At 45.2% G+C, this 17244-nt stretch overlaps 3 protein-coding genes across 13 annotated transcripts in view; 1 reads left to right on the plus strand and 2 right to left on the minus strand.

Moving 5' to 3' along the window:
- The window catches only part of zdhhc8b (zinc finger DHHC-type palmitoyltransferase 8b), a 68863-nt gene extending 67131 nt beyond the window's left edge, over positions 1 to 1732 (minus strand). Inside the window, exon 1 of the mRNA XM_061672981.1 lies at positions 1444 to 1732. Coding sequence (XP_061528965.1) covers positions 1444 to 1547 — 104 coding nt within the window. The 5' untranslated portion in view covers positions 1548 to 1732. The remainder of the gene's footprint in view (positions 1 to 1443) is intronic.
- A 664-nt stretch (positions 1733 to 2396) lies between these two features.
- pgam5 (PGAM family member 5, serine/threonine protein phosphatase, mitochondrial) lies at positions 2397 to 8209 on the plus strand. 2 transcript variants are annotated; one of them, XM_061671036.1, is made up of 6 exons: positions 2397 to 2846; positions 3282 to 3454; positions 5932 to 6057; positions 6170 to 6258; positions 6553 to 6686; positions 7547 to 8209. In XM_061671036.1, the coding sequence occupies exons 1-6, from the start codon at positions 2617 to 2619 to the stop codon at positions 7695 to 7697; spliced, it is 903 nt and encodes a 300-aa protein (XP_061527020.1). In that variant the 5' UTR covers positions 2397 to 2616; the 3' UTR covers positions 7698 to 8209. The 2 variants fall into 2 exon arrangements, with proteins under 2 accessions (XP_061527020.1, XP_061527021.1); XM_061671037.1 differs by having other exon boundaries at positions 6556 to 6686.
- A 4705-nt stretch (positions 8210 to 12914) lies between these two features.
- The window catches only part of ankle2 (ankyrin repeat and LEM domain containing 2), a 35262-nt gene continuing 30932 nt past the window's right edge, over positions 12915 to 17244 (minus strand). For all 10 annotated transcript variants that reach the window (XM_061672993.1, XM_061672995.1, XM_061672996.1 and 7 more), the window contains exon 13: positions 12915 to 14474. In XM_061672993.1, the coding sequence (XP_061528977.1) occupies positions 14264 to 14474 (211 nt within the window). In that variant the 3' untranslated portion in view covers positions 12915 to 14263. The remainder of the gene's footprint in view (positions 14475 to 17244) is intronic.

Here is a 17244-nt window from a genome sequence, read left to right on the forward strand (position 1 = left end):
TGTATTATTAAAGACAAGGCTAGACAACGTAATGGACTAATGTGTGTTTGACAATAGTGGGACATGGCCTAGTTTGGATGCGTACTGCTCCCCAGGGAGTTCCATTATGGTTCAATCAATCCTCTTGGCCTTTAACTGCAAAAAGAAGGAGCAACTGAGTCAAGTCTTAATCCTCATCCTTAAACCATCTGCTGTGGGATGAACCTTTGTGAACACTTCAGTGATCTCCACAATTTTGATACCGTTATAAAATGACCTTAGGCCAGCTAAATGTTTTTGGAGAACAAACAGTATTTCCTTATTTTCTATCCCAATAAAAGTCCCAGCGTAGTCGGCCTAAATGAGCTTGCAAATGAGGCCATTTGTCTATGCAAAGGCAGCACACGGCTGAGACTTTTAAAGCCGCAGTCCAAGCTACCTGCAGAAGCCGCACGCACCATATGTTTGCTTCAGTCTCAAGCGTTGACCTGAAGAATGCAAAAGCAGAAGGGGTCCAGATCAAGCGTCTTCACTTGTTCCTGCATTCAACAAACAATACAGTCAACAGTTTCATTTTTCAAATACACAAATCATGACTCCTAGCAGCCATGATTCAAGAAATATGAATTTCTATGAAGTGAATTCCAGAGGGGAAATGCAGCTGCAGATCTTCTTCTTCTACCACGTGCATTGGATGGGGAGGAATAACAATGAGCCATTTCACTTATAAACGGCACATGAAATGATGAAGATTGGGTAATGTTTCCTTAAGATTTTGAGTTTGGATGCCTTTATTGGCTTTACTGCTTGGACCAATACACCATAGCCAAAACATGACGTACACCTGCATCCTACTGAGTGAGTGAGAGTGTGTGTGTGTGTGTGTGTGTGTGTCTCAGATATGATTGTGATGCTGAGAGGTCATACTTTTTTGATGCAGTCTTGTACATCCTTGATTTACATGGACTCAAAACTTGGAAAGCAAAAATGACTAAAACCTCAGTCAAAATACAGGAAACCCATTCATTACAGCTAACATTTGTAAGGATTATTTAAACTCTTGAAACATTGTCAGTGACTCGTAACCATTCTGAATAAGTGGATTTAATACGGTGGCCTGCAAGATAAAAGAACAGTTTTTTTTTTTTTCGTTTTTCAATTTATAGTGAGTTTGTGAGGCCTAACTGGAGCACGGAACTCATATCCGATGGGTTTTTCTCTTCAACAAGCAAGGCTTTACAGCAAGTTTTGTCTTGGCCATGTAGTGCAAATACTGAATGACCACTGGAGGCTTTTGCAAGGCAAACTCGAAAGCCCAATGCTAAGCCCCGCTGTGGCAGATTTACTTCAATGAATTATTTCCACCCTAGTGACTCAAATCCACGCGTGCAAACCCCAACAGCCGCATGCACTCGCGAGAAGAAGAAAAAATACAAATAAAAAAAAATGCAACGTGCAACTTACGTGAAAACGAAAAATAAAGTGCTCGATCCCACAAGAAGAGCGGCTGCTGTGGACACCGGGATGTATTTGGTGGGTTTAAATCTCTTTCCAGCGCTGGTGGGCATTCTGTAATTTCCACATTCCTTAATTGTTTATCCCGGGTGCAATAGCATATAGAGAAGAAAAAAAAAAAAAAAAAAAAAAGATCCAGTGTCGCCTTGCTGGTGTTATAGCAGGTACAATCAGTCCAGTGTTTGCTAGCGCTGAAGCTGCATCGATCCCGGGAGGCAGGAACAGCTCTGAAAACCTGGAAATCCCACCCTTCCAATCCAGCCCACTGGTGAGCTCACTTGGACCGCGAGAAAAGGCGGAGCCTCCACGCAAACGTCTCCGTGCGAGCGAGGCGGCGCTGCATTCCAGTCGGCAAGTGGCAATACCGAACTCAATTCACAAGCTAATGTCCCCTTGGCGAGCAAAAACAGAGGAGTTCAACATTCTTGCAGCTTTAAACTTCAAACCTAACAAAAATACCTCCTCGTTTAGTCCAGTTCGTTCTTGTTTACTTTGATTTGAGGGGATATTCTGGCTACTAATTTATGTACACTATTCCTAAATAATTCTCAGGCGCTCGGAACGGTTTCTGCCGTTCTGTAAAAGTATTGTTTGGAGAAGACTGCCATCAAGTGGCCATTTAAAATATTACTTTTGTGATTCACCCACCGTTTGAATTGGCCAGTGTGAATGCTGAGCATTTGTTATTGCACCCACACACAAAAAAACATCTCATTACCCTATTATTATTATTATTAATTATTATTGTACTCTTTCCACATTTTACATTTTACAGTTCAACAATTCCATTCATTCCCACAGAATGTCTGTGCATTTGTAGCATTCACACGCAATTCGCTGATGACGCGAATCGCGTTTGACCCAATACGGTAGCCGTACCGTGTAAAGCAACCTGCTAAAGATTAGCTTTTGTATTTCGTGTGCTGCTGTATTTTTTTTTTTTAATTATATTATTATTATTATTTTATATTGACGCCTTGGATGTCCCTTAGCTCATCTGATATTAACTGCAAACCGAGTTTGACTTTTAAATCGAGTCTGTCGTAGGGGACCGTTCAAGAAACAGTCGTTGAGTTGACCTAATTTGCTAGCATTTGTTAGCAGCTCGGAAGGCTAACGGGGATGGCTTACAGGAAAACTCTCAAACTTATTTTCGGTTTCGCCGGAGGTTCTGCCGCCCTGGTGCTGGCGGCTGCCGCTGCCGACTCTCGCGGCTATTTCGGCGAGAGAAGAACCGAGGCGGGCGGTCGCTGGTCAAGACTGTCCGCGCTTCAAGCCGCGCAGCCGGCGTGGACGTCAACGAGCATCACGCCAGCGCCGACTGGACACGCGTGGGACGTCAACTGGGACAAGTAAGATCAGACTCACTTATTTTAGGGGGTCGCCAGCCAATCCCAGCACTTTAAAACTAGTTCATGTTGTTGTTTGTAAAACATCATTCTCAATTTGCGCTTTATTGGTGTCAGCCGTCGTTTAAGCCAACTCCTGTGTCAGGATCCAAAAAGTGGGTTGCGGAATTGTACTAAAAATATTTCAAGGGGACTTCGGTTTAGGGTGCCGCAAGACGTTGTTTGGTGCTTACTAACGGCGCGCATTAGTGTAAGAAATATGCAGGGTCTCATGTGATATGCATGTGTTTTCAAAGGTAATTTTTGGAGAACAGATGTTCTTTATAAGTGTATCACGACTTGGCCACACTAGGAAAACTCGGGTCCCACTGCGACAATAGTTGAGAACCACTGGTTTCAGTTCACTTGATGAGAAAAGGTTTCTTGTGTTGTTTGCAGGAGAGAACCTTCAACACTGTCAAATGGCAAGAAGAAGGAGAGTGCAACTGAAGATCCCAGCTCAGAGCAGGACAATGGCAAACCAAAAGCCACGCGTAACATCCTCCTCATCAGACACTCTCAGTACAACCTGAGCGGGAGCAGCGACAAGGAGCGCGTCCTCACTCCATTGGGTCTGCTTCATGTCACTTGGGATAATAACACATCAATATCGAGACGTTTCGCCTCTCATCTGAGCAGGCTTCATCAGTTCATGCAACAAGGCTTAGTTAGGGCGCAGTAGCCAGTGTTTGTGTGTAAAACTCGACTATTTATGCTCCAAGTTAGAAGCATGCCCCAAACCACGTATGGTATCATTCTTTTGGAATGCAAAAAAAGGGGGAGCGCTATTAAGTTGCCTGGCAGAGAGGTGATTGTAAGTCCACTGGAGTCGTTGGGTGGAAACTCTCTCATTAAAGGGGAATTAAACCCTTGAATTTTCTTTTCTGAAATCGATTATATGTGCCCAGACTAGTCTAAACATGGTATTCTGATTAATATTGTGTTTGTGGATTAAGAATTACTTACAAGTTTCAACCATCTCAGTGGGCAGCCATTTTGGGTTTATATTGCCATCTGCTCTCCACTGAAAATGATAGGGTGACCATCTGATGGTAATGGTGCCTTGCATTGTGAACGTCATATTTGCCACATCAGCTAACAACCTATCTTTCTTACATTCTTGATATGTGGAAAAAAAGTAAGCTCAGAGTGAAAAATGACACACAAATGTTTAACACATGAGGGTTTAAAATCTTGTAGTTTTGGTTAAAGTTTCTCTCGCTTGCCTTCAGGACCGATAACTAAAACCTCTATTTTGTCCTGGTTGAGCTGTAGGAAATTCACTGCCATCCATGACTTAATATCTAAAGTCCATTTAAGAAGGATATCAATTGGCCTGGTGTCATCAGGAGACACAGCGATGTACAGCTGTGTGTCATCTGCGTAACTGTGGAAGCTGATACCGTGTCTCCTGATGATGTCCCCAAGGGGAAACATGTACAGATTAAAAAGAATTGGACCTAAAATTGACCCTTGGGGCACCCCACACGAAATGTTATGCATTCTGGAGGCATGTATATCCAAACCTACAAATAAACTGATATGTGAGATAAGAGCTAAACCAGTTAAAAACGTTACCGGAGTGGCCGACCAGGTTTCGTAGTCTGTTTAAGATAAAATGTTATGATCTACTGTATCAAAGGCAACGCTGAGATCCAGTGGAACCAAAACAGTGAGTTTCTATGTATCTGCAATGAACCTGATTTCGTCAAAATCTTTAAAAGGGCTGTCTCCGTACTGTGGTTTGTCTTAAAACCAGATTGGTATTTCTCTAAAATGTTGTTTCCATTTAAGAAACAATTAAGTTGGTTAAGAACTAATTTTTCTCATATTTTACTTAAAAACGGGAAAATTGGATACACATTGGTAAAGTTGGGGTCTAGATTACTCTTCTTCAGGAGGGTCTTCACCGCTGCCATTTTGTAAGCAGTGAGGAAGACACCGGTCTGAAGAGAGTAATTCACAATATTTAAAATATTTTCCTCAAAGAAGCCATCAAATGTTTTTAAAAGTGACGTGGGAATTTAATCGAAAAGGCAGGTTGTTGGGTTTACTTGGGAGAAAGCTCGACTAAGGGTCCTTGCGTCAATCAGGGCGAAGCTCTCCAGTCTCTCAAGTAAAAGCGATAGTTCAGGTGTGTTAAAAATCACGCTCTGATATAAAAGACTGGATCTGATACTATCGATCTTGTTTTCTGAAATGGTTTGCAAAGTCCTTGCAGAGGGCCCCTGATGGTGTCATGGGAGCTTGTTTAAAGTTGGTGTTGGTTAAATGGATGAAGGTGGTGAAAATCACTGGGATTATTTTTGTTGTTCATGATGAGTTTTGAGGAATGGGAGATTCTTGCCTGTTTTATTGTAGGTTTTGAGATGGTCACGGAATATGTATTGGTGAGCTGTCAATTTGCTCGTTCTCCACCTCCCCTCTGCACTCTTGCAATTTCATTTTAATCTTTTGATTTTGCCATCTTTCCACGGTGGTGTGGGTTTTAGTTTTATTGTTTTAGTTAGAAGTGGGGCCACAGAGTTCAGTGTTGACTTTAATATGCTGTTAAAATTGTCGACAGTAAAATCCCATGGTACAGGTAGTATGCCAGCAGGGGTGCTCAGTAAAATCTCAATAAAATTTGCAGCCATTTAAGAAGTGAAGTAGTGTTTCCTAACCGTTCTCACTGGGGCCTCCTGAGGGTTAAAACTAGCAATGTTAAAATCCACACAGTAGTGCTCAGGCACAGCCAGGTCGTCCACAAAGGACACACCAATTGACAAGCTGTGCATTATGACGAGATCCAGAGTGTGTCCTGTGTTGTGAGTCGGCTTTGTGACATGCTGTTCGAAGTCCATGCGGCTTAAAAGGTTTAAAAAATTCTCTGGAAATTTGATCCGAGGTGTTATCAACATGCAAATTAAAGTCGCCAGTTATTACAATCCTGTTATAGTATTACTGACAGTAATACTTCTTAGCCCCCGTTGTAGAAAATAACATTTAATTTGGTGGGCAGGCATTGTCTACTTTTCTTTTCCAGTGACCCTCCCATGTGTCTCCTCAGGTCGAGAGCAGGCCGAGTTGACAGGTCATCGTCTGTCAGCACTCGGACTGAAATACGATGTTCTGATCCACTCCAGCATGGCCAGAGCCACAGAGACGGCACACATCATCAGCAAACACCTTCCAGGTAGTGGAGAGAATTCGCACAGCTTTCAACACATGCTCATATCACCATTGAGGTTATGTTTTGGCAACCTGATGTATTTTCTTCTCATCCACTTGGCGTCTCCTGGCATTAGGCGTGGAGCTGCTGAGCTGTGACTTGCTCCGAGAGGGCGCGCCCATCGAGCCAGTTCCGCCCGTCACTCACTGGAAGCCTGACGCTGTGGTGAGAGAAGCAACCAAATCATGTGCTGGTGCGTTGGTCGCACCAGTGCTACTAATGCAAAAGTTACTGTGGAGCTCGGATTATTTCCTCCACCGTAACTCAAATTTGTATGCAAGTTGGAACATGCCAGAGTCTAGAAATCCCGTTGAGCGCCTTTTGAAACCAAGGTTCACAAAACTTTCCTGACAACAGGCAGCAATGTCATGTACACTGACCGCAACAACCAAGGGGCTCTAACAGAGAACACTCTCGTCATATGTCACGGTGGCTTTCAACCTCTCTGCCGTCCTCTAGCAGTACCATGAGGATGGAGCACGCATCGAGGCAGCCTTCCGCCGCTACATCCACCGGGCAGACCCAAAGCAGAAGGAGGACAGCTACGAGATCATCGTGTGCCATGCCAATGTCATCCGCTACTTTGTCTGCAGGTTTGTGCCATCTGCTGAGTTTGCCCAGTGCGTCTGTGCAGCTTGCTGAGAATGTATCGCCTTATTGCACTAATGAGAACTCAAGAATTTGACTAATCCTCAATATTATTCCGCCTAATTAGGATTTTCAATGTAGAAGCACCGTAGTACATGTACTGTAAGTAAATACCTTCTTGGCTTTGTCCTTGTTCTCGGTTGCTATCTTGCTCTGTTAGGATACCATCAATTCTCATCGGAAATATTACACAACCACAGGTAAAAATACACTATTGCCAAAAGTAGTCATTTACCTGCCTTGACTCACAAATGAATGTCATATTAAACCATATTAATTAAGAAGGGGAGGTCACTTCAGATCGTATGTAAGTCAAGTTATAACTATTGGCCGTCAGATATTTACAGTACTACGTCAAAAGACACGCGACAAGGCTAAAAATGAACTAGAGTTTGGATTCAAATATACTTTGCACGGTGACGACGCGGAGTAAATGTGTTTTGCGGAGCCGATCAATGACATACTTGATCGGATCGGCAAATTATAACATGAAAGCCGATCGGCATAAAATGCTAATTATCGGCTGATGTCGATCGGATCGGTGTAAAGTCTAGTTTTCTGAAGCGTTCCTGAGTTCATGTGACTATATCCTTTACACACGGATGCGTATGATGCAGTGCCTTCTGAGGGATCGAAGGTCACGGACATTCAATGTTGGTTGGTTAGACGGTGCTTTTGTACCTAATGGAATGACATTTGTCTATATATATTGTCTGTGTGTAAATTCAATGTATACTATATGTTTCTTATTCAACAGTGTGCAGCCCACTTCCTGGTTAGTGAATGTGTAATCCTCTGTTCTCAGGGCCCTGCAGTTTCCACCTGAGGGCTGGTTACGTATGGGATTGAATAACGGCAGCATCACGTGGCTCACCATCCGCCCCAGCGGCCGGGTGGCCCTCCGAACTCTGGGAGACGCAGGATTCATGCCACCAGACAAACTAACACGAACCTGATTGGCCAACACGCTGAATTTCCTGGCCCAGACTCGAGATGACGGGCTGGTCACAGGGTCAAGCTCAGTTTTCTCCTTAAGTGTCTTTCTTCGGATATTGAAGTGTTTGTTGTTAAACCGCCGCCATGTGTGCTTGAAGGACTGTGGTGAGTGGTAGTGTTGTGATTGCGTCCATGCCAGACAACACCAACAGAATGTAATTGAGGATTTTTTTTTACGAGAGCAGTTCCAAACCAAGAAGTTGTTTGTGTAGCTGTGAGCATTAATGGAATCGAATAGGGAAGCGTTATTGTCACTGTAAGCAGAGCAGAGTTAATAATGCAACTCTTTAAAATTTGGAACGTCCCAAAAGTTCTACACCAAAGTTCGAACTGTCTTTTTATGTTGTGGTGTCAGCATATCACTGATCTGCCAAAGTGCACCTCAGTAGACCTGGTCGGTGCGTTCTACAGTTATTTGTACCGTTGTGAGCTGATGTTTGCTCCACCTTTTATCTTCAATAAAGATGACGAAAAGCCACTTAAGTATCTCGTGTCAAATTCCTTGTGTACAGTGGCGTTCCTGGCTTGAATGGCGAGATAGCCCCCATCTCTCCTCCCAAGCCACCGCACGTATACTCGCACAGAAAAACCCAGGAGTGGACCTTATATTTTCCAGCAAAGTCTTAAAAACAAGGAGTCAAACGTCTGTTCATAGCCTTTGCTAAAATGATTGCTCACTAGCTTCAAATGGTTGTTTTTGTGTCTCTGCAAGAGTGATCAACAGGTGAGAAGTTTTTGACAATTGCCTTTTTTGGTTTAAAAAAAAAAAGGTGTTTTCTATCCAATGTCAGTTCATTTCAACTGGAAGAAAAAGAAAAACAAGCATCTAAGTAGTCAAGTATCTTGGCGAAAGGCAAATAAAAGACATTACAAACCACGAGGCTAATAAAACATGATATGAGAGGTTGACGGTTTAAGTTGGAACCATGCTTCCCCTCACAATACAACTATAATCGTTAAGAATCAAGCTGTGTTCATTGTTTCTTCTTTCAAAATTGCATACCTGATGTTTTGGACCTTTTCCTCTCCATCCAGTTTATGATAAATATCTATAATTCCCATCATTCCCCAAGCACACACCTACCGTCTCACATTCTTCTACAGCCACTGAGTCCACAAGGGGGGATATTCCCCATACAAAAGCCAATCATTTATAATACCGCCCTTGCGCAGCCGCACATATTGCACATACCAGAAACCGTCGCTGCTTGTGTAGTTTGTGATACTTTCTTCGGAAAAGATGACAGAAGAGAAGATGGAATATTTACTGGAAGTTACTGTGAAGTAGTTTCAGCAGAAAAGATACCAATTGTTTGTCATTCCAGTCGTAGATCATCATCGGTAGGCGTTTGGGCGACTTAATTTTAGGTCCTGTCAAGTGATGCTGCTCGTCTATTCTCCCTGTTAAGAGTGCTACTCCCTGTTTTGCTCCATTGGCTTGCTAGTGTTGTGGAAAATAAACTCACATGACACTGTGGCTGTGAGAGTGGGGAATCAATTTGTTTACTCAAGCCACAGTTAATAAATCTTTACAAGTGACATCTTATCCGATGTATTAGAGACAGGCAGTAGTCACCCTGGGCTTGAGCCAAACATGTTTCGTACCAGTCAGACCAGAGTGGTTTATCATGACCTCGTCTAACTAAAGCAAAGCAAAGCAAATGTATTTATATAGCGCATTTCTTACACAAGGTAACTCAATGTGCTTTACATGATTAAAAGCATTTAAAAACAAAGAAAAAAAACACGTTTTTTAACCTGGACTTAAAAACATGCACACTTGGGGCTGACGTCACTTCTGTTGGCAACTAATTCCATTTGTGTGTAGCATAATAGCTAAATGCTGCTTCACCATGTTTGCTTTGGACTCTGTGCTCCACTATTTGACCTGAGTCTGTCGATCTCATAGCCCTACTGGGTTTATATGCCATTAGCATTTCATTCATGTATTCAGGACCGAAACCGTTTAGTGATTTATAGACCAGTAGCATCCATCCATCCATCCATTTTCTACCGCTTATCCGGGTCGGGTCACGGGTGCAGTAGCTTTAGCAGGGACCCCCAGACTTCCCTCTCCCCAGCCACTACATCCAGCTCTTCCAGGGGGATCCCGTGGCGTTCCCAGGCCAGCCGAAGGACGGAGTCTCTCCAGCCGCTTCACACTCAGCTGCAAACTGCTCCAGTGAGAGTTGGAGATCACGGCTTAATGAAGCCAACAGAACCACATCATCAGCAAAAAGCAGAGATGCAATACTGAGGCCACCAAACCGGACCCCCTCTACGCCTCGGCTGTGCCTAGAAATTCTGTCCATAAAGGTTATGAACAGAATCGGCGACAAAGGGCAGCCTTGGCGGAGTCCAACCCTCACCGGGAACGAGTCCGACTTACTGCCGGATATGCGGACCAAACTCTGACTCCGGTCGTACGGGGACCGAACAGCCCGTATCACGGGGTTCGGTACCCCATACTCCCGAAGCACCCTCCACAGGACTCCCCGAGGGACACGGTCGAACGCCTTCTCCAAGTCCACAAAACACATGTAGACTGGTTGGGCGAACTCCCATGCACCCTCGAGGACCCTGCCGAGGGTGTAGAGCTGGTCCACTGTTCCACGGCCAGGACGAAAACCACACTGCTCTTCCTGAATCTGAGATTTGACTTCCCGACGGACCCTCCTCTCCAGCACCCCTGAATAGACCTTACCAGGGAGGCTGAGCAGTGTGATACCCTTGTAGTTGGAACACACCCTCCGGTCCACCTTCTTAAAAAGGGGGACCACCACCCCAGTCTGGCAATCTAGAGGCACTGTCCCCGATGTCCACGCGATGTTGCAGAGGCGTGTCAACCAGGACAGCCCCACAACATCCAGAGCCTTTAGGAACTCCGGGCGAATCTCATCCACCCTCGGGCCCTGCCACCGAGAAGCTTTTTAACTAACTCGGTGACCTCAAACCCAGAGATAGGAGAGCCCGCCTCAGAGAACCCACACTCTGCTTCCTCATGGGAAGGCGTGTCGGTGGAATTGAGGAGGTCTTCGAAGTATTCTCCCCACCGACTCACAACGTCCCGAGTCGAGGTCAGCAGCGCCCCATCCCCACTACACACAGTGTTGGTGGTGCTGCTTTCCTCTCCTGAGACGTCGGATGGTGGACAAGAATTTCGTCAAAGCCGTCCGGAAGTCTTTCTCCATGGCCTCACCGAACTCCTCCCATACCAGAGTTTTTGCTTCAGCGACCACCAGAGCTGCATTCCGCTTGGCCAGCCGGTACCCATCAGCTGCCTCAGGAGTCCCACAGGCCAAAAAGGCCCAATAGGACTCCTTCTTCAGCTTGACGGTGTCCCTCACCGTTGGTGCCCACAAACGGGTTCGGGGATTGCCGCCACGACAGGCACCGACCACCTTACGGCCACAGCTCCGGTCGGCCGCCTCAGCAATGGAGACGTGGAACATGGTTCACTCGGACTCGATGTCCCCCGCCTCCCCTGGAACATGAGCAAAGTTCTGTCGGAGGTGGGAGTTGAAACTCCTTCGGATTCTGCCAGAGGTTCCCAGCAGACCCTCACAATACGTTTGGGCCTGCCACGTCGGACCGGCATCTTCCCCCACCATCGGAGCCAACTCACCACCAGGTGGTGATCAGTTGACAGCTCCGCCCCTCTCTTCACCCGAGTGTCCAAGACATGTGGCCGCAAGTCCGATGACACGACCACAAAGTCGATCATCGAACTGCGACCTAGGGTGTCCTGGTGCCAAGTGTAGGTGTGGACACCCTTATGCTTGAACATGGTGTTCGTTATGGACAATCCGTGACGAACACAGAAGTCCAATAACAGAAAAACGCTCGGGTTCTGATCAGGGGGGCCGTTCCTCCCTGTCACACCCTTCCAGGTCTCACTGTCATTGCCCACGTGAGCATTGAAGTCCCCCAACAGAACAATGGAGTCCCCAGCGGGAGTGCTCTCCAGCAACCCCTCCAAGGACTCCAAAAAGGGTGGGTACTCTGAACTGCTGTTTGGTGCATAGGCACAAACAACAGTCAGGACCCGTCCCCCCACCCGAAGGCGGAGGGAGGCTACCCTCTCGTCCACCGGGATGAACCCCAACGTACAGGCGCCGAGCGGGGGGGGCAATAAGTATACCCACACCTGCTCGGCGCCTCTCACCGTGGGCAACTCAAGAGTGGAAGAGAGTCCAACCCCTCTTGAGAGGACTGGTACCAGAGCCCAAGCTGTGTGTGGAGGCGAGTCCGACTATATCTAGTCGGAACTTCTCGACCTCACACACCAGCTCGGGCTCCTTCCCTGCCAGAGAGGTGACATAGTCTACTAGTCAACTAGTCTAGTGAGTGCCTGGCCGAAGCTCAGCCATAGCAACCATCTCCCAAAATAAGGTTCAGTCTTGTGCCTGGTGGATGAGGGTGGATAGGGCAGAACGCTGTGACCTGGGACATCCAGGAGAGCCTGGGACATCCCCAGCGGTGTCGCCAACCGGCAGGAGGAGGAGGTTGCGAGCCTGCCTGGCTGGGGTGTCGTTACCAAGATGCTCGACGTGTCTAAATTAGAGTGCTCGGCGCCTGACCGTTACTGAGACTGCTTCAGTGCTTCTTGCCGTGGCGTACACCATCGGATGCCTGGAATGTTCAGGAGGTAGTTCCTTTGGAAATCAACTGTAGCGCAAGACAGAAGGACCAGTGAGTTGAGGAGGCAGAACTCTTCCTCACTCTTGATAGCCTACCAAGTTTGAGATATTATATACATACATACATTTATAGATGCGAATGGTTGTTTGTATATAGGTGCTCTGCGATTGGCTGGCGACCAGTTCAAGGCGTTCCCCGCCTCTCGCCCAGAGGCAGCTGGGCTAGGCTCCAGCACACCCGCGACCCGAGTGAGGATAAGCGGTACGTAAAATGGATGGATAGTTTAAACAGACTTTAGATGAAGACCAGAACACATTTTGACCAAATTATGCAGAATTCCAGGTTATTCCGAAGGGTTCAAATTTTTTATTGCAACAGTATATAGGTAGTAGTATATACAGTGGGGCAAAAAAAGTATTTAGTCAGCCACCAATTGTGCAAGTTCTCCCACTTAAAAAGACGAGGCCTGTAATTTTCATCATTGGTAAACCTCACCTGTGAGAGACAAAATGAGAAAAAAAAAAAAAAATCCAGAAAATCACACTGTCCAATGGAGGACAACATCTGTCACTGACCAATTTGTGACATATTGAAAGGAACATTGACATAAGTAGGAGTGATGTTTTATTGACTACTCGAAAGCAAACAAGTTCTTGACATACAGGAAGAGAAGTCATCAAGAGTTAATGCAAAAAGCACAAGCATGGTTGGAGGTTTTTAGGGGCACATTTGCAAAGCTCCACAGATTGAGAAACATTCAAAGAGCAAGGTTTTTCTTCATCTAAGATCCACAGATTGAGAAACATTCAAAGAGCACAAGAGTGATGACAATCTCCTCAGCAAAGTTCTTTGTGCTCTCTGAGAAAGGTTGAGTTCACCAAAGATTACATTCAGAACAAATCAAGTGTAAGTGGAAATTGGTTTTATCAAAAAACAAAAATCCTCACAACACAGATTGTCTCCCCTATTTAATGCCTGTCTATAGTGGAGGGGAAAATCTGCCACATTTACATCAGCCAGATTCCTTTTCAAAACTAAAAAAAATTTTATTTTCTGGCTCTCAACTTGTCCATAGTTTTCTTTCGCACTACAATTGCAAAATAACACTTGACTCCTGTGTGTGTGTGTGTGTGTGTGTTGGTGGGTGTAAGTCACACACAATGGAAGTCTTGAGACTTTAACACGAGAATAGTCCAGAATGTTTGCAGATAGGAAAAGTCAAGACCTACTCGATCCACTGAGAAAAAATTAAAACAAATCTATTTATTGAACAAAAGCATGGAAGAATCATTCAGTTTTCCTGGGTTTACTGAAATGCTGCAGCCAATAAGGTTGTCCAGATGTGAGCTAGAGAACGTATGTACCAAAATTGACAGAACGAGTCCGTCACTTCGGAAAGTTAAGGCAAGTACTAAACTGAGGAAAATGCAGGAAATGGCAGTCGGTTTAACATCTTTGATAATAAAAAAAAAACAAAAAAAACATTTTTGTGCTACTGACCAATGTACCAAAAAAAATACATTTTTAAATATTGTCATCATCATTTAAGAACATGGTGAGTACGAAGAACCCTGCACTCCAAAGTTTTTTTTTTTTTTTTTGGTGACAGACTTCGGTGAGTGTGGCTTGTATTCACAATATCCAAAAACGCTGACTTGGGCTATGATACCGGTGCTTCACACGTCACAAATAACATCATCGTCAAATTACACGGTCTGCACCAATAAAGTAAATACATCACTGAGGTTTGCTTTTTTTTTTTTTTTTTTTTTTTAAATCTTTTTTTTTTTCGATATTGTGTGTGCTGTAGTTCAATAACAGAACTCTTCCACTCTATTCCAGTCTTTCATTTCCGTTTGTTAGGGGAGGTTGAGGAATAGACCCTTTAAATCGATGACTCGTTCAAGCGCTTGAGGCGAATGCGTTGGATGTAGCTCATGTTGGCGGGGCTGTAGCGGCTGGGGCTGAAGTCCGGTGAGGCGGTATGGCGGGCGGGACTGAAACGACCCAAGGGAGACACAAGGAGACCGGACGGAGAGCCGGGAGTCTGATGCTGCATCCTGAGTCGCGGTTTGACCACTCCAGGGCTCGGCCAGCTGGACACACATCAACATCAGTCAACCGTAAATGTCAGTACAGTGTATTTGTTCCTTTTAGTAAACAGGCTTGCTGAGTAACATTATTTTTTACTAACCAGCCAGAAAACACGCAACTTCCAGTATCAGTCTTTTTATTCTTTTGTACAGGTTATGTAGCCCAAGGCAAACCCTCCGCATCCACATGAACTCCAAGTATTTTACTTTAGTTCAATTTTCACAAAGGGTGATACAGAAGGTAATTTAGGGCACTTTGTCCTTCTTTTGAAATCTGTTAGCTCTTTGACAGCTTAAGGTAATAGTGACTGTACATAACTTTTTATATACATCCCCATGTCCAGTGAATATTAAACATTTCTAGTATAGAGTGGGTACGGAAGGTATTCAGAGCACCTTCAATTTTTCACTCTTTGCTATATTGCAGCCATTTGCGAAAATCATTTAAGTTCAATTTTTTCCTCAATGTACACACAGCACCCCATATTGACAGAAAAAAATTTAATTGTTGAAACTTTTGCAGATTTATTAAAAACGAAAAACTGAAATATCACACAGCCATAAGTATTCAGACCCTTTGCTAAGTATTTAGTAGAAGCAACCTTTTGAGCTAATACAGCCACGAGTCTTTGTGGGAATGATGCAACAAGTTTTTCACACCTGGGTTTGGGGAGCATCTGCCATTCCTCCTTGGAGTTCCTCTCCAGTTCTGTCAGGTTGAATGGTGAATGTTGGTGCACAGCCATTTTCAGGTCTCTCCAGAGATGCTCAATTGGGTTTAAGTCAAGGCTCTGCCTAGGTCATTCTAAAACAGTCACAGAGTTGTTCTGAAGCCACTCCTTCGTTATTTTAGTGGTGCGCTTAGGGTCATTGTCTTGTTAGAAGGTGAACCTTCGGCCTAGTCTGAGGTCCTGAGCACTTGGGGGAAGGTTTTTGTCCAGGATATCCCTGTACTTGGCCGAATCCATCTTTCCTTTGACTGCAACTAGTCATCCTGTCCCTGCAGCTGAAAAACACCCCCGCAGCATGATGCTGCCACCACCATGCTTCACTGTTGGGACTGAATTGGACAGGTGATGAGTTGTGCCTGGTTTTCTCCACACATACTGCTTAAAATTAAGGCCAAAAATGTATATCTTGGTCTTATCAGACCAGACAATCTTATTTCTCACCATCTTGGAGTACTTTAGGTGTTTTTTTTTTTGTTTTTCTCAAACTCCATGCGGGCCTTCATGTGTCTTGCAATGAGGAGAGGGTTCCGTCGACTGGTGGAGGGCTGCAGTGATGGTTGACTTTCAAGAACTTTCTCCCATCTCCCGACTGCATCTCTGGAGCTCAGCCACAGTGATATTTGGGTTCTTCTTTACCTCTCTCACCAAGGCTCTTCTCGCCCGATTTCTCAGTTTGGCCGGACGGCCAGCTCTCGGAAGGGTTCTGATCGTCCCAAACGTCTTCCATTTCAGGATTATGGAGGCCACTGTGCTCTTAGGAACCTTAAGTGCAGCTTTTTTGTAACCTTGGCCAGATCTGTGCCTTGCCACAATTCTGTCTCTGAGCTCTTCAGGCAGTTCCTTTGACCTCATGATTCTCATTTTCTCTGACATGCACTGTGAGCTGTAAGGTTTTATATAGACAGGTGTGTGGCTTTCCTAATCAAGTCCAATCAGTATAATCAAACACAGCTGGACTCCAAGGTGTAGAACCATCTCAAGGATGATCAGAAGAAATGGACAACACCCGAGTTAAACATATGAGTGTGTCACAGCAAAGGGTCTGAATACTTATGGCTTTTTTTCTGTCAATACGGGGTGGTGTGTGTACATTAATGCGGAAAAAAATAAACAAATCTTCTTCTTTTCCTTTCGGCTTGTCCCGTTAGGGGTTGTCACAGCGCGTCATCCTTTTCCATGTAAGCCTATCTCCTGCATCCTCCTCTCGAACACCAACCACCCTCATGTCTTCCCTCACGACATCCATCAACCTTCTCTTTGGTCTTCCTCGAGCTCCCTTGCCTGGCAGCTCCATCCTCATCCTACCAATATACTCACTATTTCTCCGCTGGACGTGTCCAAACCATTGAAGTCTGCTCTCTCTAACTTTGTCTCCAAAACATCGAACATCTGCTGTCCCTCTGATGAGCTCATTTCTAATTTTATCCAACCTGGTCACTCCGAGAGCGAACCTCAACATCTTCATTTCCGCCACCTCCAACTCTGCTTCCTGTTATCAATTCAGTGCCACTGTCTCTAATCCGTACATCATGGCTGGCCTCACCACTGTCTTATAAACTTTCCCCTTCATCCTAGCAGAGAATCTTCTGTCACATAACACACCTGACACCTTCCTCCACCCGTTCCAACCTGATTGGACCGGTTTCTTCACTTCCTGACCACACTCACCAATGCTCTGGACTGTTATCCCAAGTATTTGAAGTCCTCCACCCTTGCTATCTCTTCTCCCTGTAGCCTCACTCTTCCCCCACCACCTCTCTCATCCATGCACATATATTGCGTCTTACTTCGGTTAATCTTCATTCCTCTGCTTTCCAGTGCATGCCTCCATCTTTCTAACTGTTCCTCCACCTGCTCCCTGCTTTCACTGCAGATCACCATATCATCTGCAAACATCATGGTCCACGGGGATTCCAGTCTAACCTCATCTGTCAGCCTATCCATCACCATTGCAAAAAGGAAGGGGCTCAGGGCTGATCCCAGATGCAGTCCCGCCTCCACCTTAAATTCCTCTGTCACACCTACAGCACACCTCACCACTG

Source organism: Phycodurus eques, chromosome 3 (genome assembly GCF_024500275.1).
Source record: "Phycodurus eques isolate BA_2022a chromosome 3, UOR_Pequ_1.1, whole genome shotgun sequence".
In the NCBI taxonomy this organism is placed as follows: Eukaryota; Metazoa; Chordata; class Actinopteri; order Syngnathiformes; family Syngnathidae; genus Phycodurus; species Phycodurus eques.